The 26728-nt window shown below is 39.9% G+C and overlaps 1 protein-coding gene across 19 annotated transcripts in view; it reads right to left on the reverse strand.

The window, feature by feature from the left end:
• Window positions 1–26728, reverse strand: part of DMD (dystrophin) — a 953416-nt gene that overhangs the window by 858961 nt on the left and 67727 nt on the right. For 7 of the 19 annotated variants that reach the window (XM_083612217.1, XM_083612212.1, XM_083612214.1 and 4 more), the window contains exon 1: window positions 22377–22478. The exons of 7 other annotated variants lie outside the window; for them this stretch is intronic. In XM_083612217.1, coding sequence (XP_083468343.1) covers window positions 22377–22473 — 97 coding nt within the window. In that variant the 5' untranslated portion in view covers window positions 22474–22478. Of the gene's footprint in view, window positions 1–22376; window positions 22529–26728 lie in introns of those variants that run through there. 5 more of the 19 variants (XM_083612215.1, XM_083612229.1, XM_083612233.1 and 2 more) reach the window with 3 other exon arrangements.

Here is a 26728-nt window from a genome sequence, read left to right on the forward strand (position 1 = left end):
GATGCAGTGGTATGCTTGCATGGGCATTACTAGATCAAATCCTTACTTGGGAACAAAAACTAAAGAGTAAGTTAAGTCTGGACACATTTGTGAGGCTTCAGTCACTTAATCAAGACCACTTTGGTCAATCACTCAATCCTAAAGAACAGCAGTAGCTCCCTTCAGTGACCAAACGAATCACTTCAATGACACATCGGTGCTCTTCGGCTCTGATAAAAGGAGACTTCACTTTGCTTCAAAAGCCAGGTCTGACACAATCTAAGATGGAAAAACTAACCTGACACCACCTGATCACTCCAAACTGCAAAGAACAGGCATAAGCAGTGACAGCACACAATCTATAGTACATGGCAGGTTTTTTTAGGTCATTGGATAGTTGCCCATTTAGAACAGAAGAAAATGAAAATTAATAGCTATGCTGGGTTTTCAAAAAATGAAATAAAGCCAAGAAATGGTGTTTACAATAGAAGATACTGTGGCACACAAACATCTTTAAAGGGTATTCTAAATGAAATGTATTTTTTCAGGCTTCCTAGACGAAAATTTGAAGATCACATTCTTTTCTCTGAAATAAATCCATAATTACTGCCAGAACCTGGCTCTCTGTCACCAATTATTTTTTAGACAAGCAATAGTACTGATCCAGCTGTTGAAACCTATAGAACTTAAATTAGCTGTTATGATTAATCTGTCCCAATGATCTCAATTAGATTTATTTGCAACTTCCTTTAGCTAGACTATGGCCTTTGACCACTAGTTTGCAATTCTATCATTTGTCCCCACAGTCTCTTACTGTGCCCAGTGCAGATGATCGGGAAATATATCAACATGTCAAGTAGACACCACTTATCAACCATCACATTTTGATCAGGCCTCTGCACAGTGTCTACAGACATACAAGTTGTATACATACAGGCTGTCTCTGCAATAAAAGGTATCATTGCAATATCTTCTGTACATTGCTGGCCACTTTTAAAGCTCAGCTTACACTCATGGTTAGGACCACTGAAGTCCTACAATTTGAATCTAGGATGGAACTCAGACAAACTAAGAACAGAGTGGTTGGAGAATCAACCTCCCCTAAAAGAAACCCAGAATTATTTTTTTGGAGATGGAGCATAAGAAATATTGAAAACAACCATCATATTGGCCAAACTATTAGAACATGTAATTTTTAACAATGCTAAATGCTGATGTTGCCATAACAATTCATCTTTTCTTCATTGAACTTTTTAAAAAATCATCATCATCATCATCATAATCAAGCAGCCACCTTTATAGGAAATGGGTATTACGATGACACATGTTTCAAAGCAGCTATCAAACCATTATGCCTGAAAACTGACCATCTATCTTTAGGCATTATCTGTTTTTAACAGACTGTATGTGCGCTAAACCCTGAGCCTGCAATTAAATAGTCTACTTAATTTCCCACTTATAATGAGGATGTGAAAGCTGACACATTGAACCCTACACCCACTAAAGTATTTTCTCTGTGCAGCAGCATTCCACCTGTGATCTTGAATGTGTAATTCCCTTAATTAGGAGAATTTCATAAACAGATTTGAATTGCCTTTAATTTCATGCCTCCTTCCTTTCATAGGCTTGTGTGTGTCTATGCATGCACCATCATCAAAATAAGCCCAAGAGGAGGATAATTAATATTCTATTATTCTAATGGAGAAATAAGGTAGAGAGACATTCATGCCCAAAGGAACCAAAGTGAACAGTTTTCTGAGTGGGGATATTTTCCCAAGTTCAACATATGCAAGAACAAACCCAATGAACTTATTATATTGATGTCCAATTTAAGATTCAGAGTGAGAAATACTTGCTTTAGCAAATGTTCATGGTACTCATGGGGCACAAACCACCCCCTCAGCACACACAATCTGGCCAGTAGCATTAAGTAGGGTCACATGTTTCTCAGGATATACGAAGATATGCAAGCCACAAAATGAGCTTATCACTTCCTAAAAAGGAAGCATTTCAAAATGGACTCAGCTAACCACCCTACATAGATGGATTAAGACAAGTCAAGAGAAACTTCACATTTGTTCTTCATTCTTTGCAAAGCAATCACTTGGTTCTGAACGTTTCAACTAATGCAGTAGAACTGTGGTTTAATTAATCAACATCATTTTTATAAGCTACAATTGGCCTTACACAGAAGCAAAGATATAAATTCTGACAGCCTGCCGTAAGACAAGCTTGAACACAGTATTAGCTCTCACTCCACATCTCTACCTATTAACAGCCAAATGCTCTGCGTAAAGGAGATGAAATGGCACTACATTAATTTACCACCTGCCAAATGTGTACCTAGAATGATTGTCTGAAGGGAGAGGAGGGAGAGTGGACAAATAAATAGTTCCAACCATTATTGCTTCATGCTTAGCAGTCTCTACCAAGCTGCTACCTCAGGTAATTTGACATTTAAGGTTTCTATGACCTAATGTTCCTAACCTAACTGTACTTCACTGGGGCCTTAGTTCACACTGAAAATAAAGAATGTGAACTTGTCAAAGGGAAAAACCCCCACAGCTGTTTGAACAGAAAAGAAACAAATTATGCCTGTTGTGTTGCAGGACTGATTTTACCATTTATTATTATTATTATTATTATTATTATTATTATTATTATTATTATTATTATCTTCTAGTGAGAAGTAAGTGTTAGAAAATCAGAGGGGAAATGACAGTGTTCAACGGAGCTGTGCATCTATGAAATTTACTTAAGATCTCAAGACCTACACTTCTAAATATGAATGTCAATCGTCTTGCTTCATAGTAAACGGGCTTCCTTGATATGTGCAGAACTTTTACTATCTCTACTGAGGGAGGAGGCTTAAGGATGTTTAAATCAGGCATAGGCAAACTCTGCCCTCCAGATGTTTTGGGACTACAACTCCCATCATCCCTGACCACTGGTCCTGTTAGCTACGGATGATGGGAGTTGTAGTCCCAAAAACATCTGGAGGGCTGAGTTTGCCTATGCCTGGTTTAAATGATCATCTTATAACTAGTTTATAAAGGGAGATTAGCACCACATCCACCAGCTCTCTCCCCAATGTTGAATACCCTCTTGGTCCTGCATTTGGAGTGACATGTGAAAGAGGAGCCTACATTGTGAGAATCTGCCCTATGCTTTCCCATTATTAAACCAATTACTAAGCTAAGGATTTGTCCTCTTATCCCTTGGATTGCCACCTGTCATGTATTATTTAGTTGAGATTCCTGCATTGCAGGGGGTTGGACTAGATTACCCTCAGGGTCCCTTCCATCTCTACAATTATTCTATGATTCTATGATCTACTCTGAGTAAAACCTATTTGAATACCACACATTAGGATGCTTCTTTACTGTAGATGAAGTGGGTACAGCAGGGTGGTGATCTTGATTTGTACAAATTATTTTGTATCCTTCCTTGATAACACCAAGAAAGATTTCAGACAAACGAACAGCAAGTGGAAATTCCCTGCTTAATTGTTTGATTAGCATGACAGTTTCTAAGGCAAGTCTGTATGTAAAGTGTATGTGAAGTCTCAAATTGAGCTGCAAAGAGGTACTCGAAACCTTGTATGAAAACTTTATTAATTTTACTTGGATGGAATATTCTGTCAGCCCTAACATTATTACAGTCCCTTCACTGATAATTAGTAGTTTAATGATTTATGATGCCTTGTCTGATATGACAGAGTCATAACTTGCTTTATACCATCAAAGGCTGTATACATTCACTGTATTTACAATTCCATTTGATTAGATCTAAGCTTATTTTATAAAAAAATTATATAACCACAAGTTTTAGATAAGGGGCACTGGCTGAATGGTGACAGGTAACAATTTAAAGAAATCCTTTACTCTCTCCTTGAGATTGCAGTTTTCAGAACAAAGGGCATGAATTCAGCAATTTTGGTTTGAAAGCAATCATCAATCTTCCACAATTTCATAAAGATCCTGTCTAATGACTATATTAAATTGCTTCAAAGTTTATGAGACACCACCCAATAACATCAGAAATGATGACCCATTCTTTTTTTTGTTTTCTAAGTGAAAATGTTACTTCATTTTTTGTCTTACAAGAAGATGCGCATTATGGGACAATAAGTGAACTTGCACAATAACTAATCATTATTAAACAATTTTATTTGCAGAATATCAGATTAATATTCATAACAATGAATTCTATGTAAAAACCGAGCCTATTTAGCTACACAGTATATATTTTATAGGCTCATGTACCTGATGAATGCTCATTAGTTGCTGAACATTGAACTGGAGTAAAATGCTCCAGGGCTCTGTCCTTGGCCCTGTATTGCTCAACATTTTTATGTAAATTGCACGAGGAAGCAGAAGGGGTGTTTATCACATTTGCCGATGGCACTTACTGGAAGATGTAGCCACCATCATTAAAGAAAGAAATTATCTGGACAGGCTAGGATGCCTGACCAAAACCAACAGGATGAAATTCAAAAAAGATAAATGCAAAGCACTGCATTTAGATTAATAAACAAATAATCAAAAACACACATATATGACAGAAGAGCCCCGACTTGGCAGCAGTACATGGGGAATGTATACAGGCATCACAGGATGAACATGAGCTAGGTGGGCAATGCTGCTGCTAAAAAAGTCATGCAGAAATCATGGAAAGCAATCACTCTGTTCTATTCTGCCGCTTCTAGAGTACGGTGGGAGGAATTCAGCATAATAATATGCAGATTGCTCCATCAGCACAAGAATTTCTGCTTACCTGTGGAACACAGAGTCACAGAATCTTAGAGTTGAAAGGGACCCAAGGGTCATCTAGTCCAACCCCCTGCAATGCAGGAATCTCAGCTAAAGCATCCACGACAGATGGCCATCCAACCTCTGTTTGGAAACCTCCAAGGAAGGAGAGTCCACCACCTCTTGTAGGAGTCTGTTCCACTGTCAAACAGCTCTGTCAGAAAGTTTTTTTTCCAATGTTTAGGTAGAATCTCCTTTCTTGCAGCTTGAAGCCATTGGTTTGAGTCCTACCCTCCAGAGCAGGAGAAAACAAGCATGCTCCCTGGTCCATGTGACACCCCTTAAGATAATTGAAGATGGCTATCACATCTCCTTCTCAGTCTCCTCTTTTCCAGGCTAAACATAACCAGTTCCTTCAAGCGCTCCTCATAAGGCTAAGTTTCCAGACCCTTGATCGTATTGGGGTTGCCCTCATCTGCACACATTCTAGCTTGTCAACATCCTTCTAATATTGTGGTGCCCAGAATTGGACACAGTATTCCAAGTGGTACTATTACTTCCCTTGATCTGGACGCTATACTTTGGTTGATGCAGTATATTGTTAGGACACATCTTATTTTTGTGATAACCCACCCTGGGACCTTAGGGTGAAGGGTGAGTAATAAAACCACCACCATCACCACCTCTGCCCCCTGCCTGCCTGCTATTCTTTGGAATCTCCCAACAACCACCACACCCAAGCCAGTTTGAGGTGTGTGGAGGCAACGAGGTAAGTCCCATTGCACTAGCGGAACTCATTAGTTGAACCCAGTCCTATGCCTAGTTTGGGGAGAAATGATTTTTACATGTCAAGAAGAGGGCAACCAGAATTACAAAAGGATCTCAAAACCAGTCCCTATGAGGGGCATCTGAAAAAGCCTTCAGGACACAGGTTTATAGAGAGACATGATAGCGGTCTTCAAATATCTGAAGGGCTCTCATGAGGAAGATAAAGCAGACCTGTTCCCTGTTATAACAGAGGGCAGGACTAGAACCAGTGCTGGGAAACTGCAAGGAGGCATACACACACACACACACACACACACACACACAGTTTTAACTTCTTGTAGTTTTTTGGGGTTTTTTTTTAGATTTCAGATTATTTTAAAAGATTGTACCCCTCCCTCCTTATGCTGGTCTACGACCGTAATAAAGTGTTGTTGTTGTTGCTGTTGCAAGGAAGCAGATTTTGGCTGAACATGCTGTTTGACTGTGGAACAGAGTGCCTTGGGTGGTGCTGGATTCTCCTTTCACTGGATATATTTTTGCACCCCCTACCAGAACTCCCTCTTTTACACAACTGTTTAAAGGTGCAAGAGAGCGCAGGCCTCTTCTGCATCTGGCCATCCTCCCAAGATACTTTCCTTCCTTCTTCATATCTATACCTTCACATACTACATTTTTGTGCAACTGACTTGGAGGTGCATTCCACTTAAAAGGGCAACACACAGAAAAAGAAATTAATTAGCTTGCCCTTCCTAAACCCTAGGGTTTCCTGGTGTGTGACGGATGAGTAGGGATTAGTCCAGCATCAATGCTCACAGTATCCTTTAATTAAATAATTTTCTCTTAAGAAACAGAGACTAAAAAAAATGGTAGGAGAGAACTTTCTCCATGGCCCCTGACCTCTTAGTAACCCACATCCCAACAGCAATCAGCACTATGGCTAATTGTATTTATTCAGATAATACATCTCGAACAGCATCTGGAACTAGGTTGTGTCTAGGGCAGGCTTTGAAGCCGTTAATAACTACATGGTTTTGAGGTTCTGTGTGAAAAGCTGGTTAGAATATATCTTCAGCATTTCAAGTCTATTCCCAGGGGTAGGCTAATATGCTTGTCCTCAGGTGACTTCTGTAAATACCTGAAGCTTTCATATTCTCTATCAGCATTCATACCAGTCCTGTTATTTCAGCTGCTGTTCAATCAGCTGCTTCACTCTCAATAAAGATCTGCATGCAGCCTCCCCTGGGCCCCATGGACAAGCCACTGCCAGCTGCTGATTCAACCAAATAAGATAAGCTTTATAGTGAGGATTAGTGAATGTAACTGAAGAAGGCAGCAGAACCACTTTGGTTGGTCAGTAGAGCCATCAAGCTCTTTTGACCAGCAGCTGAGGCTGAAAGCAGATACTTGCCAACTGCAAAGTATCCCTCCAATAACACTGTCCCAAGTCACCCTCAATCCTACCATGAAGAGAAGAATAGCAAACTATCAGATACTGTGAAAAGTCTCCAGGCTTCTAATTTCTACTAGTATTCAAAAACTAAAAAGTAAATTTATATGCCCCCTAGCCCAAATTTTAAGCCTTCCTCCAGGCTTTGCACACAATAATATTAAATCTCAAGAACCTTATAATGTTCTTATTTTAGGGTCCCTACAAAGAACAGGAAGACTGTTTTAGTGGCGAAAGGCATGGTAACTTAAGTTCTCTTGATGCATTCTGTCCACCACTTCAGGACCTTATCCTCTCTCACCTTCGTGTGTGAGGCTATTGCTCCTCCAGCTGCATCTAAACCCAACCCCTCAGCACACAAGGAACTGCAAGAAAAAACTAACTGCAGGGGTAGAGTCTCAACCAGAATACAATTAAGTCACCTTGAGCATTTGCTGGCAGAATGACAATGTGCTAAACTTAAAAGAAAACCCTTCAAGCCATGAGCATCATTAGCACAAACTTGGCCAATTAAACTAAAAAAATTCTTTTTTCTATCTTTCTTCCTCCACCACAATGAGCAAAACTGAACCAAGAGAAGATACCCTTCAAACATGCAAAAATATAAATATATTTAAAAATGGAGCCCCTAGGTCAGATTTTTTTCCTCCCAAATATAGAAGATCCCATAAAAGTAATAGAAAAGATGTGATATCCAGCATAAGCAAAATATAGAAAATATGCCAGCCTATGCTATTAAAGGGCTGCAACAGGGCAAAACTACATTGGTGAGCTGATTTGTAAGATGTCTAGCCTTCATGTAAAAAAATCAAATTATGAGCTCCTGTTGGGTAACAAGATAACAGTCCACAAAAGAAATAAAATACCACAGATTTGCAACAAGTCAGAACCAAGTTATCCACAATGATGTGAACAGTTACAAAAAGCAGACAATAGTGAAGTTGGGTTATATGTTATCTAGCCCAATGCAAACTCTCCCAAAGCTGATGAATGATTTAAAAGGAGAAAGAAATCCTAGCCTGAACCACTAACATCCACCAGCTATTCTCTAGTTTAATAATATCTGACAGAGAAGTCAATCTGATACATAGAGTTCAAAGCAGCAGCAATCTGCCTGCCCAGTGCCTTTTTGCACCGCTTCGAATCTAATCTTGAGCAACTTCAGAATAGGTGACAGCAGCATGCAAAGGAAGGCTGGCATGTTACCTAAACATATGCCTGTCATTTCAGCCTCTCTTCGACAAGTACAGTCAGTTGGCTTCCTTTACATCTTTGGAAAATATCTCTTATCGCAGGGTAGCTTAGAACAGGTAAGTAGGAGCCTGAGAACATTTTCTCAGATACTGCCAATGGAGTGAAATGCAGCAGCACAAATGAAGGCAAGGAGAAAGAGAGTCTTATAGATATTGTGAGACTGAAATTAGCATCTATCATACTAAATTACGCAGGAAAACATGGGACAGATAGAGGAAATGGGGGGGGGGAGCAGAGGCGGAGCTAGCTGCTCTGGCACCTTGTGCACCCAAGGGCAGGGCGAGCGTCCCAGGGAGATACCACCTGCAGCAGGTGTCCCAGTGGAGTGGCGCAGCAATGTCACCCCCCTCAGGGATGACACCTGGGGCGGACAGCACCCACCGCACCCCCCTTTCTCTGCCAGTGGAGGGGGGGAGCAGAGAACAAAACCAAGGACAACAAAGTACATTTCTACACAAAAACCTTTTTTTGAGGCTTCATTAGTGTAAAGCATGGAAATTTGCTCATTTTGTAATGTACTTGCTGCTACTGTAGCTGTTTAATATACATACTGGTAGAGACGAGCTATATTGCTAATTCATTTTATGGGGCAGTTCACATATTTTGCATGGGGGAGGGGGAAGTCACATGAAGAAATGCCAATGTAAAATGATCTGCACACGGAAAAACCAAAGCCATTGCTGGGATGATATCAGTACCTTTTGTGATCACAGAAATAAAGGGAATAGTTGCATGTTATCTCCATGCAGCATCCAGATCTCACTGAAATGGATGAAAGATGCACAGAATGAAAAAACAAAACAAAAAACACAAAGTGTGGGTGAAGCAGACACTTTACATATGTGAACTGGCTCACTTTTTATTTACATTCAAATCTAGCCACATCTGTTTTAAAAGACAGATACTAATAACAGTTATAAATGACTACCAACATATTGCTGGTAATAATGCCTTCATATTTTATAACATATGGCTTTCTAAGCAAAAAGAGCTAGCTATAAAAGCACTTTGTTTTCCTGCCAGATATTATCAATGGCATTTGAGGATACGGGAGGTAGTGTGTTGGATGGAATCCCATAAATGTAGGGAAAGTGGTTGGTTTTACTTTATGAAGGACAGAGAGGTGAAAGTATATGTAACCTTAGATTAATAAGCAAAGGGAGGAAATTTGGTTGGATACAGGGTTGCCCTTGTGAGTGGAAGCCCTCTTTCCATTTGTGGAAGGAACCAGGATCCAGTAGAGACTACCTGCTGAAGGTAGGGAAGCTATTTTTGCACACATACACCAGTGCCACCCCTCACACTGTTCTGGAGGTCTGCCAACCTGCTGGAGCATATTTTTACAATACAAACACAACACATAGGCTAATAGTTTGTAGAGAATATATAATAGAATAATGATATCATTCAAATTACAGGAATAAGCCAATCAAAGTTCATATGTACAATATAACAGAGTGGTAGCAAGGACCATCAAGCCATGTGTTCAAAACAGATGTCTAAGGACAGTCTCACAACAGTCTTTCAAAAGTTTCAACAGAAGACGTCTCAAAAGCCTAAAAAGGACAGTGTCTCTGGAATGATACTACTCCTTCATAATAGTCTTCATCAGCCGATATTTTCCAACAGAATATGTACCGTATTTTTCGCCCTATAGGACGCACTTTTTCCCCTCCAAAAATGAAGGGGAAATGTGTGTGCGTCCTATGGGGCGAATGCAGGCTTTCACTGAAGCCTGGAGAGCGAGAGGGGTCAGTGCGCACCGACCCCTCTCGCTCTCCAGGCTTCAGGAGAGCCCCACCGCCAGCCCCACAAACTCAGGGGACAGCGGGAGGCGCAGCGCGCCTTTCCCGCTGTCCTCCGACTTGGTTAGAAGGCTGGCGGAGGGCTTCCCCCTCCCCCAGCCCCGCAAGCTCCCAGAGCGATGCCAAAGCTGCACGCAGCTTCGGCATGGCTCTGGGTCCCGTTCTGGGGGCTGGGGGAGGGGGAAGCTCGGGCTTCCCCCGCCCCAGCCCCACGCCTGGGGGGGGGAATAATTTTTTTCCCCTTTATTCCCCCCCCCAAATCTAGGTGCGTCCTATGGGCCGGTGCGTCCTATCGGGCAAAAAATACGGTAAGTGAGATTCATGCTAAGGATCAATGCTCTCTAGATAGGAATTGGCAAAAATCACATCCCTGACCCCTCAAGCAGAAACTGGCTGATCACAAGTCTGGATCCACCCCTCTCTGTATAGTTTTGTTTTCATTGTGCCTAACACTAGTGACTATTGATGACAGCATAAAGGAAAAGAGCGAAATATCACTATAAATATAGAAAATAGCATTTTAAGGACCATTTCTCTGTTTACATAACATGCACCTGTGTCAACCCCTTTTCATCATTTCCCCTGCGATATAAAACTCTCAAAACTGTTTTTAGCCAGTTATGCTTCTTGCCTCTCTTTGTATCTTTCATAATTTAGGAATAGGTCTTTTAAGATAAGCTGAGCAAAACTGAACCCTGCATTCCAGGCAGAAGCTTATTATTGATTCAAGTAATATTAATAGCATTACATTTCTCTTCAGCGTGATTTGTTATTCTGTTCCACATGCATCCCAACATTTTCAAACCATAGGCGCTTTTATTGAATTGTACATGATAATGTTCAGGTCTTTTTCCTGAGTGGCTACAGTTAATTTAGAATCCAGTAAAAGCAGCAAAGCTCTCCAAGTTTACCAGGCTCCAGGGGCCCAAGTTAAGGTTAAATCAAATAGCAAGGAGCTGAGCATTTAAAAATGGTTATTTTGAAGCAGAGGAAATCCTTGAATAATTCAAGATGTGGAACAGTCTATTATTTGGGTTTGTGCAATTTATTTTGCTAGCACTAAAAACCTACTTCTTCAGAAAGTGTTAAGTAGCAATTGAATTATTTCGGTCCTAAGGGGGTTGCTCCTGCTGTTTATATACATTATGAAGTCTACAGTGCACTTCCTGTAAGTATGGAGATGCATCTCGGTTTTTGTGACAAGTGATTAAGAACAAACTTCATGGTTCTCACCTCTGTGACCAGTAGGAAGTACTGGGTCATCCATCAACCTTTCTACCTTGGCCTTTAGACACCTGAGCTATATATTATAGGACTCACTCTGTTCTCTTGGCTGTAAGTTGTTTTGACTTTTTCAATATTTTAAAATCATTGTAACCTACCCATGGTGAAGGGTGGGTAAGAAATTTAATGAATCAACAGCAACTTGGCTATGTGCCTGAATGTGCTCAGGCAGGGCACTCAGACAGCAATATTTCAGATACTCAAGCCCCATAGTCTCTTCTCTGAATGTCTGAACATGTCTACTACCTCTTTGCCCACAGCTCCCACACAGTCACAGCAGTCCTGATTCCCAGTCTCTATCCGACCTTCATATGGCTAAGACAGGGGTCCCCAAACTAAGGCCCGCAGGCTGGATAAGGCCCAAGGGACTCATTTATCTGACTCGCGGAGCCCCCCGCCACCTGCTGCTGCCACCGCCTGCTCTTACCGACGCTGCGCTGCTGCCCTCTTTCGGGTCGGAGGAGCACCGGAAATAGCTTGAGCACATGCGCAAGCGTTATTTGCATATGAACAAGCATTATTCCGGTGCACATATGGGTCGGAGGAGGCCCGTGCATATGCGCACAAGCTATTTCCGGTGCTCCTCCGACGCAGAAGTGCACCGGAAATAGCATGTGCGCATGCGTATGGGCATGTGCTCCTCCACCCTCTGGCCCGCCACACGTTCGGCGCTGGAGACACTGGCCCAAGGTGCGGTAAGTTTGCTGACCCCTGGGCTAGGACAATCTTTCTCTTTTTTTACCAGGTTTTTCAGTTATTTTAAAATGACCTGTCATTTTAAACTAAAGCTTCTCAAAGTGGTTAATGAACTGACATTTATTGTAGGTGGACAGATCTCCAGGAAAGCTTTGAATAACAGGATATTGTGGTCCATAAGAATACATTTTGGAGAGAGAGCATCTGCCAGTAGGAGCCTGATTCTGCTAGGACTGGAGCAACACATAGTTTAGGACAATATTGCAAAAGGATACTGTTCTATTGACATGTTATTCCACGAACTGGCACACCATTCAAGGAATTTATTGATAATGGCTTTGTAATAACTTTGGAACCCCGTGTTCTGGTGCTCAAAACACCACCACACTTAAAAGGAGAATGCAAGATACAGCAGGTTCTCTCATACCAGTTAATCATAAGTAAAGTTAGTAGAAGAGGCTTCCTGTACCTCAGAGCGTTGTGAAGATTGAACCTGTATAACAAGTTGTCTCTGATAAAATTTTATACAGAATCCTTTTTTCACCTTTGCATCACTCTACAGGTCACTATCCATTAAAAGAAAAGAAAAAACATGTTTCCATCTCAGATCCTCTTTTACTGATGACTGCAGTACTATACACATCCAAAGTGAGAACTGTATTAGTTTTGTGGCCACAGGGCTCTAGTTTCAAAAGCCAGGTATTTTTTTACCCTTCATTGGAGTTGCTCTGAGGGATATACTGGTAAATGTGCTCCTAGGCAGCCTCAGGCCCTTACTTATTCTCAGGCCCATATACTTTGCACCATTCCCTCAGTCTCCCTCATCTGCTATATATATAAGCACAAATAACAAATTATGTTCTGGAAGACCTCAGTGCTAGGTGTTAACTTCTTATAAGATCTCTCTGGTTTGTGAAAAGCTTGTTGCTTTACCATCTCCTTCTGCAGGGGGCATCATTTGCATATATTTTTTTTCAGTAAACTATTATACAGAAGAATCCAACATCTCTTTTATATATATGATTTCCTCATCTTTCCCTTCCTCTCCCAGGATGCTGTGATGCAAGGTTTAATCAGTGACATCCCACACTGGTTACTCCCCAAGGTTAACAATGTTTATTTTAATATCAAACTTCAGACCTGTACTGTTAAATTGATGCAAATAGGATTACAAGGATCTGACTTCTTGAAAGCTTCAATCTTCATTTTCTTAGCTCCAAGCTGAATGCATCCACCATGGGAAAGTCAAGCTGAGACTCATTTGAAATGTGCGCACACACACACAGAAAAAAGATGTCTTTCTTTGTGAGTGCGTAAGAAATAAAAAATACTTATATTTTTCCCTAAAGAAAGATGTCTCTTTGATTTACTGCAGATACCTGACTTTTACCTTTATTGTTAACTAGCTAGGTGTTACTCCCCCAACCCCCACCCCTTCAATGAATAATTACAAGACAAATATAGAACCTATACTACCTTCACATCTTTTGCCCTTAGAAGTATAGAATGTGAGAAATTTCACTGCTGGAAACTCAGTAGCACTTCAGAAGTATAGTGTGAGTTTGTGCAATATAACAACAATGAAAGTGTTCCAACAACCAGAAACAAGTGACAACCTGAAAAACAATGATTGATATAACCCCACAAAATGGCTCTGGCCAATAGGAATGCTTACATCAAAACGATTATGCTTCAGTGACCACCTTTATGTATACATTAGGTATTCTGCAGTAAAAGCAGAGCTGTTGCTTACTTTATATTGCCAAGACAAAGGCAGATTTAGAGTAGTGGATTTAGGGCAGTGTTACCATTTCTGCCACACTGGATGCCAAGCCTACAAGGTGCTGCAGGTGATTGCAACTATGATGTAGTGAATTGAGCAGAAAGGCAGGGGGGCACTGAATTTTGGCCTCACACAGGGTGCTGCTGAAATTTGAAAGACCAAAGTCCGTCCATGACCATGTTATATCCACTATGGTGCTGTCGCGTTAACTGCCCTAACTTGACATGCTGTAAAACATTGCTGGACACTGTAGAATAATATATTTTTGTACCAACATGCAATTGTGTAATACAGAGAGACCTCATCTGCTTCTGTTTTTCCTGTTTAGGAATTTGGTAAATATTAAATTAGGGGCTGACATATTGAGAACTACAAATGTCATTTGACAAATCTATAGCCATCTTATGGCACTCGATTTTCATGTGAAAGAAGCACACAAACCGGGGTGAGAATGCAGTGTTCTGCCCTCTGCCACCACACCCATCACTCGATGTGAGTGGCGTGGGATGGGAAGTGGAGGGCAGAGTTTGGCATGCTCATTCCCTGCTCTGCCTGTCTGCATATTGCTTCTACATGTGACTAGAATGCCTATAGGAGACTAATTGGACAAAATGGGCGATGCATTGCTCTCTAGATTATACAATTGGCTATAAAAACCTTTTAGAATCAAATATTACATTTATTGTTACTTATTGTTTATCACAAATTAAAGATCTCAGCAGAGAACTCCTTAACGAAGGAAAATGAAAAATAGATATTTGCATGCTACCATGTGTTTGCTTAGTACAAAAATAAGAATTAGTATGAGATTCTTACAAGGTATTCTTTGATTCCATGAAGAATCAAACAGTTATTATTCCTGGCCACATAACATACAAGTATATATCAGGGTTTGTGTGGGGGGGGGGCAGATAGAGGTAATTTGGCAGATTACTGTGATAGACATACCTATAATCTATTTCTAATGTCCTATGAAATCAGAGAATTAAAATGCATTTCACTAGTATATTTCAAACTATTCAGAAATGTAAAGAATGTTGGAAAGGTGTCGTATGAAAAAAGATTTGCTATTCAGATGCTATTTAAATAGCCCATTAGATTTATGTGTTTTTAAACTTCATATTTCTAATCTATCTCTGAGATTTTGATATATTATATATATTATTGGCATATATCTCTGTGTGTGAATAAGATAAAAAAGAAAGATAAATAACTCACAGCAGCTAAATGTCATGTTGAAAAATATAAAAAAAATGTCACTCATCTCATGAAAGAACACACGTCTCTAGTGGACATTAAGAATTCATTCCTGCAGCGGGTGTGGAGTAACTGAATTCCTTCAGCTGTATGGGGGAAGGCTCTGTTATGTTTCCATAAATATCTTTTGACTCATTCTCTCCCAGACATCATTCAAGCATGATAGGATGTCTCAAATCTAAATTGGGTGGGTGGCAGAATTAAACACACTCTATTTATCCTCAAATATCTATTCTTCAGCCAGCTATAGAATTGAAATAAGCCCCCCCCCCAATTTTCTAAAGTTTCCTTTTAAAAAAATTAATGAGGTTCAGGAAACTAGGGCAGAAACCTAAAAGGATGTATTTCAGAATATATCTTAAATCAGAAGTAGGCCACAGGTGCCAAGACACTGCCCTGAAAATTTGTACACTCTCTAAATCAGCTTATGGGCTGAACAGATACAGGAAGTGAGTCTCATGTTGCCTATAACTCTTCTAACCGAAAACCCCGTTAGAAAACTCATGGGACTTTAAAACTTCTGAATGTAGGTGGGGAGGTGGTTCCACATTTGAATTCAACAGGGCACTATTACAAACAGATGGAATGGTCCCCCTTTTCCTGCACATTGTTCTGGGGGATTCTCCCAACCCCCTCAGAGCCAATTTGAGGGGCTAGAGAGGAAAAGCCCCATTGTGGAAGTGGGATCATTAGGTGAACTCCCCACTATGCAATATACAGGCATGACTTGGCTAAAACTCGATGCTCAGGAGGTGGGCCTTCTTAGTTTTAATAAGGGCCCCCAGCCTTCCACCCAAAATGGAAGCATTGCTGTTCCATGAATTGAACCCATGCTACTAGGGCAGCATCTGAATGATGCAACAATTTGAGTGAGCTTGATCATGTGAGGTTTATGGAACTGGAAAGTGGGGCGCCACTGATTCCCTGGATTCAAGTCAACATACACCTGCCCACATGTCTAGCCCTCTTTAGGCCCTGCAGCACTCTTGATTAAGGCAAACATGATAATAGGGACCGGGTAGGGGTGAGTAGCCCTGCCTTTGACATCATGAACAGTGATTAGCCCTTCTCCATACTGTTTGCATGCACAGCAGAAACAACTGCAAGGAGGGTGCTTTTGCACATACATGCTACATGAAAAGGCTTTGTTACAATCTGGAACCCAATCTACCAACGGAATCCAGGACAAACAGAAGCCTTTGCATGTACAGCTGCCCATGCAAAGGCTCAATCCTTGAAAATGTTCATGTTGTATGTGTGGATGCTACTTGGCATTTATAATGTGGGAGGTGGGCTATTGAGCATGGTCCCTATTTATAATACCCAGTGTTTTTCTTCTAGAATAATGGTGCTGGTACTGCAAACCCTTGAGTACACCCAGAAAAAAAGCACAGATGATACCTAAACAGGGTTTGTGTGCTATTCAGATGCAACCCCTAATTAATAATAATAATAATAATAATAATGATAATAATAATTTTTTATTTATATCCCGCCCTCCCCAGCCGAAGCCAGGCTCAGAGCGGCTAACAACAATAAAAGTAACACAGCATTCTAAAATCAATTCATTTTAAAATCAAATCAGAATCAAATTAATGGCAACCATTGGGCTAGAGTTCTATGAGGATTACCAAAGGACTGTCAGACTGTGCCTTGGCCGAAGATCAACTCATGTAGATCAACTCATAGAAAAGTGATTCTTTTCACACAGCTGGAAGTGCTTCTAAAGAGTATCTTAATACAGCTGATAATGGCAAGTACAGATGCTCAAAAGCTTGAAATAACTATATCAGATGTCCGAGGTTTGAAGATTATTACCCTAAAAGTAACTTTGGAACTGACTTGCACTTGTTTGCTTATACAGTACTGCCCAACAATAGTAACAGGATTTTAATATCCTAGTAATTCAGACATCAAGAACAGTGTTTACAACACTTTGAGGGTAAAGAAAAGCCAGATGTTATGTAAAATATTGATGAGTGAAGTCACAATAATGTGAATCAGGATACTTTCACTTCTGTGGCAGTACATTTTGATTTCAAGGCTCAAGTCATTTTTGGTCATCCTCTTTTGGATTCCCAGTACTATTCGTTTGAGTCTTTCAGAATCTGGTCAGTTTATTCTCTCAGCATTTTTACTGGATGTTAGTCTTTCTCTCTCTCTCCCTCATTCAAAAGGCTTTCACAAACTCTGTTTCGTCCATAATTGCCTCTCTCAAATGATTTTCCCTCCTCAATGATTTCTCATTAAGACAGAGGGACTCAAATGAGCTAATTAAAATAGGCTTTATTGTAAAAAAAAGAGAGAAAATTCTTCACACGAGCTAGCATGCATCTCAGTAAATGTTAACTGACAAATATAATTGTGCTCCTTCAGGGAGTAAGCAGTATACTTTTCAAAGTAGCCCATCATTTCTAACCAGCTTATGTTTTCACACATACTTTGGCTGGTAGTCCTGTCAAACAAAACCCAGATTTCTTCTATGCAACAGGAGCAGTAAAGAAAGAGTAGACAAGAAGAGCCCACCATTGCATCTAAATCTGGTTCCATACAATCATTAGGACACATTAACTTCTGTCAGGTGTTAATGTAGGGTAGTGGTTCTCAAACTGTGGAATACCCTCCTACGAGCCTCTTTTAATATATTAACTGCTAACGTATCATGAAAAATGACATATGATTTCTCTGTTTTTCCCTTTTTTTCCCCAAAACCACTTTCCCCACTTCTAAATCAGAAACAGGGACACGGGTGGCGCTGTGGGTTAAACCACAGAGCCTAGGACTTGCCGATCAGAAGGTCAGCGGTTCGAATCCCCGTGACGGGGTGAGCTCCTGTTGATCGGTCCCTGCTCCTGCCAACCTAGCAGTTCGAAAGCACGTCAAAGTGCAAGGAGATAAACAGGTACTGTTCTGGCGGGAAGGTAAACAGCATTTCCGTGCGCTGCTCTGGTTCGCCAGAAGCGGCTTAGTCATGCTGGCCACATGACCCGGAAGCTGTACGCTGGCTCCCTCGGCCAATAAAGCGAGATGAGCGCCGCAACCCCAGAGTCAGCCACGACTGGACCTAATGGTCAGGGGTCCCTTTACCTTTACCTTTTAAATCAGAAACAGGACAAAAAACAACTGGGTTCAGTGCTGCTTGCAGTTGTAGCTTTTGTGTTCACAGTTTTGCTTCCTGTCTCCTAAGGTCTCTTTTCTAATTCCTCTACCTGTGCTTGACCACTTGCATTTGTCCCTCTACTCTTAATCACTGACACGTGTTAAAAAGTACATTTAAGAACATCAGTCACTCACAAACTCTTGCTGCAGCATCCCCTCTGCTTCAGGGGAAGAGGGAGTGTCAGTTTTAGGGGAGCACCATAGCTCAGTGGTAGAACTCATGCTTAGCATGCTAAAGGTCTCCGGTTCAATCCCTGGCATCTCCAGGTAGTAGTAGTAGTAGTAGTAATTTATTATTTATACCCCGCCCATCTGGCTGAGTTTCCCCAGCTGATCTGGGCGGCTTCCAGCAAAATATTAAAATACAATAATTCATCAAATATTAAAAGCTTCCCTAAACAGGGCTGCCTTCAGATGTCTGGTAGGGTTGGAAACATCCAGTTTGAAACTATGAGCAGCCATTGCAGGTTAAGTGTTGAAAATACCAAGCTCAATGGACCAATGGTCTAACTTTGTTTAAGGTAACTCCTTATGCCCCAATACAGCCCCAACATTCTTGATCTTCAGAGACAGTTTAAGCTCAAGAAATACATTTTCCACAGTTCCCTAACCAAACCTTAAGAAGTGGGTGGGATGATAGATACAAGATGGTCTTCCATCATTACCAACTTCTTCAAAGTAAATCCATTGCTGAGAGAAAGGATAACCGTGCCCAGAGAAGGGCTAAGAGAGTTTCAGTTCTGGGTCTGGGACTGAATTTCCTTAGCAAAGTTAAGAATTCTGTTAAAAAAACAACCTGCTCTTTGTATTCAGCAGCCTTCCTCAACCTGGTGTCCTGAGACATTTCAAACTCCCATTGTGGCAAGCCTGCAGATATCGGTCAATTGTATACATTAATCGTATAATGTTGCCAGTTAGTGCAAACAAGTGATAAAGTAAGAAGAGATCTTTGAAGACTTCTTTTTCACGTTGACCATGAGGAAGGCCTTAACAACCACAGGCTGAAACTTGCTGAGCTATTGTTTTAAAAAACAAAATCCTCATTTTGTCAGCATCTTGCAATAGCATTTCCTTTGTTTAGGATTCATTTTGGATGCTTACCAGCTTTTGCATTTTTTTATATATATTACCTTGCCACTTAAATCAGATAAGCCTAGATATTCAATAATTCTGCAGAGTTGTAGCACTATAAAAATAGGGACATAATAAAATTATCAGTATAGGCACTACCATTCTACAAATAATACGGAATAATAAATAGTATCTAATCGTTATAATTGGACTTTATTTGTTCAGCTACCTTGCCTTTGCAGTTTTCATGCACCCTATTACTTTCCCTCCTGTCACAGAGGCTTAGCTGTGTTTGTACTTCTTCCTTGCTCTGCTCTTCCTCCTTCTGTTGGAATTCTACAGCTCTTTTTGCTGGGACTCTACAGGTTGGTTAATAAAGAGCAGTAAAAATTATGACTGGCCAGTTGTGTTTTAATGAATCCAGAGACAATACAAGCCCGATTCAAAGGCAACATAAAACCCAACCTATTTTCAACTAGTGATTCTACCAGGATGTTATTTTTCTCAAGGTATGGAGCCAGGGTAGTACTAGACTACCAACCAGGCCTCTAGCTTTATCAACACTCTCCAAATGTTGTGAAACGCAGGGAGACTATAGATGATCTCCTGTCTCTCCCTTTCCATTCCTATTAAAGCTAAATCTCTTGCATAATTCTTTGGGAGTAAATCCCATTGGCACTCATTTTCACATAAATGTGCACAGGATCAGCTAAATGATTCTCCATGTTACCATTTCACTGCCAAAAGTACTGGAAAAACCAAATGGATGTTAACTTTGCATGCAGTTCTGGCCTACTTTTCCTTGTGCATTACAAAATGCCAGTAATCATCCCGCCCCCAATTCATTCCTTTAATCTAAGTTTTTCATTTCAACAAAATATTTCAGAGAAAGTCCAAAATATTTATGTAATCCAATATTTTGAAAACAGGGAGGGATACATTATTGTTCCTTGAAACAACAGAGGATGCAAATGAGATAAATTGTATACTAGAATAAAAAGCTGCTTATTTTATGCCTTCATTTCCATTTGCTTGCTCTAATCCCTCTACCTGTGCCCATGTTTGCAGCATTACCTCGCATGGCACTCATTAAGCAGGACAGTGTCTGGACTAGCTGAAGTCTATTTCCTTCAAACTCCAGCAACTTTAGCATTTCCTGACTTGAAGGTTTGACTTCAAGCTTGACAGGGTTTTTGAAAAATTATTACCATTATTTTTATAGAAATCAGCTTGCACATTAGGCAGCTTAACCCAAGCCTTTGATGCTGTGTTCTGTATATAATCAACTGCTAGCTCCACCTAGTGTTGTCTTAATGCAGTCCAAAGTTCACACACTTCTTGACAAAATGTAAGCAAACTATAAAATCACTATTTTCAATTAGATGGCGACAGCCTTCTATTATCTTTACAAAAGCAAAATCAGAAGCATGCACTTTAGCAACTTGAAAGAAATTGCTATGAATTTGGAAAATTGGTGCAAGAAAAGAGAATACACCTGCTGCATCCTTAGAGATATTCAAGCCTGCCTAGAGAGCATTTAAATTTTATTAGGATATTATTAGTTCAATCGCTGAACAAGTTTGTATACTGAAAATTAACAACCTTTATATTTTTTCTGTGCACTTTAAAATTCACATTTTTTAAATTCAAGGAAATAAGCTGAAATGCTCAAAATGGCTAAAACCAAGTTTGTCGTAATAATTTGTACCTGGCAAATACCAAGTTACTAATTTTTGCCTGGTTTTAGAATAACACCACTTTAATATCAAGCTGCTCCCTTTATCTATACAAAAGTATATTCAGATGCCACTTAAAACATCAATCATGTTTGCAGCCAATCACTGAATTTGACGTTAGCACGAACATACAGATATGATATTTAAATGAAAGTACTGAGGTGTTAGCTGATGAGATATCAGATTGCAAATGTCTAACAAACTCACATATACACTTTATCTAACTTAGGTATTTCAGCCCACTTTTTAATAAGCTTACTTTTTAATGTGAGCAAACATTATTTCCACAAAGCAGGAAACTGGCAATTAATTAATCATTCTTTCCCAATAAGGTATAAACAGCAAGACTCAACCTTGTACAGGTGATCAGGATGAATCATGCATGTTGCTATAATATTGCTCACTAGGAATGAGGGAAGAGGGGTGAAGGGAAATGATACATGGAGCTGAGAGACTGTTTTTTCACATAAACTCAAAACTTTCTAACAAAGTCACCTGAAACTTTGGCTTATTGCTCACCTATACTAACAAAACAACAATCCAGCAACTGAATAATGAACATTACAGACTGGAAGATAATTATTTGGAATGTCCTCTGTGTTTAAAAAACAGCAATGAAAAACACCCATATATTCCATTTCAAATGATTTCACATTTGCCGTCGTTTTTCATTAGCAGTTTTCAAAATTATATCTGAAACAAGCTGATACAGAGAAATTAAGAACAGTAATCATGCGAGAAATGATAGACCCAGCTGGGCAGACATCAAGTTGGCAAAACGTGAATACAGTTCAGTAGCTGAAACAGATGCTAGAGTTGTTGAAAGACCCTGCAGGAGATATACATGAATTTCCTCTTTATAATAATAATACACAAGTGAGCACACAGCAAGAACTAAAAAGGGGAGGATGAAACCCTGTTGGCAAAGCAAACTACAAAAACAGAATCTGCAATACTATTTGCTATTTCAGAATGTTCAATATATGCAGCTTCATTTCCTCAAGCTCTATGTATATGCCAGCATTTCGAAGTCAAAGACCATACAACTAAACCATATGAAACGTTTGAGGTTTCTGGGTTGTTTCTTTCCCCTTACCTGGGCTTCCCCAGACTTCGAAAACACTTTGTTCTCTAACCTTACCCTTTCATAACAATATCTTTCAGGCAAGTGGCTCCCTGAGGTGAGAAGCAAGCACAAAAGACGTAATACAAGCAGAAATGCAATTCAAAAATCCATTTTGCAGAAGCAACACTGTTTTCAGAGAGTTTCAAGACCTGAGCAACAAATCCTCTGCCATTATCAACAGAGGCTCATTCTAACATATGCTTTGTCATGGTCAGTTTCTAATGACATTCACGACAATGCAAAGGCTTTGATCATCCTACCTTCCATGCCAGCTGCTTTTCTCGTCACTCCATCATGCCAATAAGTTGGCTGCGGTAACAAATCAAGATAGTGCAAAACAGCATCTTTCCCCTGCATCTGTCATCTTCCTGAAAGCATTCTATTGCTGCCGACTGCTGGGAACTAGAAAGTCTATTTGAATTCCAATAGCTCCCCTTTCGCATGATTCAAGTTAGGTTAGGTGGGCATGCCTAACATGATTCTCTCCATCATTTATTATGCAGCTGCTACACTGCTGGTGTGGTAACCACTCTGACTTTATCTGATACGTCAGCCTGGCAAACCTATACCTTAGTGCAAACACACAATGAGACACAGCAGCATCCTGCATTTAATGAGCCTTCTTTCTGCCTCAGAGAGCAGTGCATCTGCAAATCTCTTCCAAATCCTGGCATTCGTGTTCTCTCTTTCACTGATTATTAAACCTTGCAGCTTTTCTTAAACCAGAATGCTTTTCCGGGGAGGAAGGAATGGCATTTCTCCCCCTTCTCTCCCCCCCCTCCCCACAGTCGTCTTCTGTTATTTGTACTTTAGTTAAATACTTACTAATTCCTATCAAATCACACAATCACTTCATTCAAACTTTCCTTGGGAAAGAGTCCTGAAATACTGTATCAGGGCACATTATTCATGTCCTTACTCATACTTCATTATCAACACGATATCCAAAGCAAAATTGCATTCATATCTGTGAATCCTAATGAATAGCTCTCTAATGAGACAAGAGCACTCAATTCAAACCTAATAGATTTTCTATACCTTCAGGTGATTGCTTGCCCCTAACTGTTATTTATGCACTTGAAAAGGGAAGTAGTTTTTGTGGTTCTGTTAGTAGCATCTTATCTCTCAAATGATACCAGACACAGCTAAAATATCTGGTGAGTGACAGGTTAGTGAGGCTAATTTAAAACAACGCCCCCCTTCAACTACACCATCAGTAAGTACTGCCGAAAGAATATTAATAGCCACATGAATTTTTAAAGAAACAGCTAGTTTCCTTTATTAATAGCTGACATGAAGAATATGGGTAGACAAACACACAACTTTATTTTTAATCTTGTAGAAAGTGCAGTAGATATCTAGAAGGTACATAATGTTGAAGTAAATACATCACTTTCCCCCTTATACCCAAGATTCCCTGCTACAAATCTGATTGGTAGAATGAATAAATCCAATCAGATTGGTGGAAGAATACCAAAGCACACACCCCTAACTCACAATGCAAGTTCACATAACAAATACTGAACTTCAACGGGTTTTCACACAATTGTCCACATGGTGCAAATTGTGCATGACAACCATGTTCCAGCACTGTTCTTAACCCACATTGACCCGCAAAATGTTCCCATTTACAAAGGCATAGATGTAGGTTAGAATTCGATGCACCTTTAAGTACATAAGACCTTGCTAGATCAGACCAAAAACCCATATAATTTAGCATACAAGTGGCCAACCAGATATGTATGGCAAGCCCACAAGCGGGACATGAGTACAGTAGCACTATACTGCTTTCAAGTCTTAGTGAACTTAATGGGGGTTACTTCTGAGGAAACATGTATAGGATTGGAAGTCCATTTTAAATAGCCAAAAGCAGCCATATTATTACAACTCAGTGTCTATTATACCAGCTGTTTAAAGCCAATTATGTCTTCTTCTTTGGTGATCACTCGTAGCCAAGTAAAATTGTCTTCCATAAACACAGTTTTAACAATGAGTCCATAAGTGACTGTGGAAGCCACTTCTGGATCTACACGTCCTTCCACAGTGGGGACATTGGTTTCCTGGCAGGAGTTGATCACGGTGTGGATTTGCCAAGTGTGCCTTCCTCTTAGTACATTTCTCCCTTGCGTCCTGAGTTCAAGAGTCTTCAAAGCCCATGACACCTTTGGTAAAGGCTGTTCTCCAATTGGAGCGCTCGCAGGCAAGTGTTTCCCAATTGTTGGTGTTTATACTACATTTTTAAAAATTTGCCTTGAGACAGTCTTTAAACCTCTTTTGTTGACCACCAGCATTACACTTTCCATTTTTAAGTTTATAATAGAGTAGTTAAATTATGTAAACCAAATTAATCCTCGCTTATTTTTCAAGCCTACGGCTTCAGGAAAGGTTTGAGATTAGAACAGTTTCTTGGAAGACAAATCTATTGCAGCTTGAAGTCTAATAAAGCTTTGATGAAAACTAAATAAATAATAATAGAAATTAAATATTACATATGTAGAAGTGGCTGGGAAACCCAATTCCTTTTCATAAAATTTTCTTATTCCCTTATTCAGTCCTCTACATGAGTTCTTTTGCCATCACAATTCAGATTTTCATTAAGAGTCCCTCCACTCAGCCACACAGTTGCTCACCATTCAGCAAACAATGCACCAGTGTCAAACCACCACAGAACCTGCTTCACTACAGGCTGGTTTGGCCTGTATATCTTTACTTGTCAGAGATCAGGGATACTACACCCAAATGAGTCATGATATCTAGTGAAGCAGAGGGGTGCTCTGTAGGAGTGCTTAATATTCTCAGACAACTTTGTTCCAGTGAGGAGAATTAGTCTCATGTGAATTTTACAAGGGAAAGCATGAAGCATGGTAATCTAGAGGTGAAAATGCCTCCCCCCCCCATTCATTCCACTTCCGCACATAAGATTAGCACAACTCTGCAGCCTAAAATCTGTATCTTGGCAATCAGCTGCTTTCTGGGTGAGCAATGATGTCATTTTCCTCTTAAAAATCAAATTAGCAGAGACAATAAGATTGGCTTAATGGAACAAGATAGAAAATTTATTAGATGATATAGATATGGCACCATGGAATAACATGTCCTTTTAGAGATTTTATGTAAATAAGTTAGAATTAGACTTACTACATCTGCTCCTCAGTCTGTAGCTGCACATATCAACAAGCTAATTTTGTATTCAAGGCAACATAGGTTGCCCTATCATATAGTTGCAAAGTGTGTAGCTATAAAGTGGCTATCTAAAAAAAACTGCTGTCAGCTCCTTTTTTTGTTGTCGGTTCAAGTCATTTCTGAACTGAAAAGAGACAATAAAAGGAAGACTGACTTTGAAGGCCCCATAAATTTAGAATACATAAAAAATATTTTCTTGGTATCTGCATTTCAATTGTTAAAACATCCAGACAGTAACAAAGAATTGATGTTATTTCACAAAGGTTGTAACTTATAACTCACAGGCACTAGTGACTTGGGAATTCTTGGACTGTGGTGGGGGCTATATTTACTGTAGCCCATTCAACAGATGAGTAATTTAATAAATAAAATAGCATTGGGGGGCTAATGGTTTGTTTTTGCTTTTGTTTTATGATGTATTTTGTGTTCTCATTTTGTATTTTTATGCTGTGAACCACCCTGTGATCTTCAGATGAAGGGCGGTATACAAATTTAATACAATAAATAATGATAAAACAATAAAATGAACAAACAAACAAACAAACAAACAAACAAACAAACGTTAGTTTTAATTTTCTAGAGAGAAGTGGTATGAAGCACAGGAAGCATATGGGTAACCAGGAACAGGAAGGAAAGTGGGGCTGTGGGCACCTGCACCACCAAAAGAAGAATTACTAATTCATTTCCTATTTATTACACAGAGATCTTTATTAAGATTATGAATGAACTTACTTTCTGCACTATATTAAATTATGCTTAGGGTTTTTTTTCTATTAGTGAAGCTCACGGTAGAGTTTTTAAAAACATTGTTCATATGGGGCATTCTAAACTATGATATAACAATAAAAATTTACCAAGAGCTCTCCCCTTCCGTCCCTTATATGAAGGTTGCATGAAGCTACTGGATCAACACATAGTTAAACACTGGAGGCAGAAATGGCCACCAACCGAGATGGCTTTAAAAGAGCATTACACAAATTCATGGAGGGTTATTGATGACTGCCAACCATGATGATTCTCTTCTGCCACCACAGTTGAAGGCAATAATGCTTCTGAATACCAGTTGCTGGCAACCACAAGAGGGAAGAGAGCTCATATGCTTGACTTCTGCTTGCAGGTTTCCCATTTGGCATCTGGTTGGCCACTGTGAGAACAGGATGCCAGATGGGCCATTGGCCAGACCCAGCAGGCTACTCTTATGTTCTGAACTGTTTTCTTGCAACTCTTGTGAGTGGCAATGGTTTCCCAAGCTCTTGGGCAAGGACTCTTCTCCAAATTTTCTTTCTGGGTGTGTTTGTATTTTAACTGCTGTTCCTAGAGATTGACCCTCAAACTTTATGCATATTCATCTAAGATTCATCAAAGTCTGTGCTCCACCAGTGAACTACTGCACCTCCCGAAAGGTGAGCTTCTTTTTCCTCTGGAGCAT

Source organism: Podarcis filfolensis, assembly GCF_964270895.1.
Source record: "Podarcis filfolensis genome assembly, chromosome: 4".
Lineage (NCBI taxonomy): Eukaryota > Metazoa > Chordata > Lepidosauria > Squamata > Lacertidae > Podarcis > Podarcis filfolensis.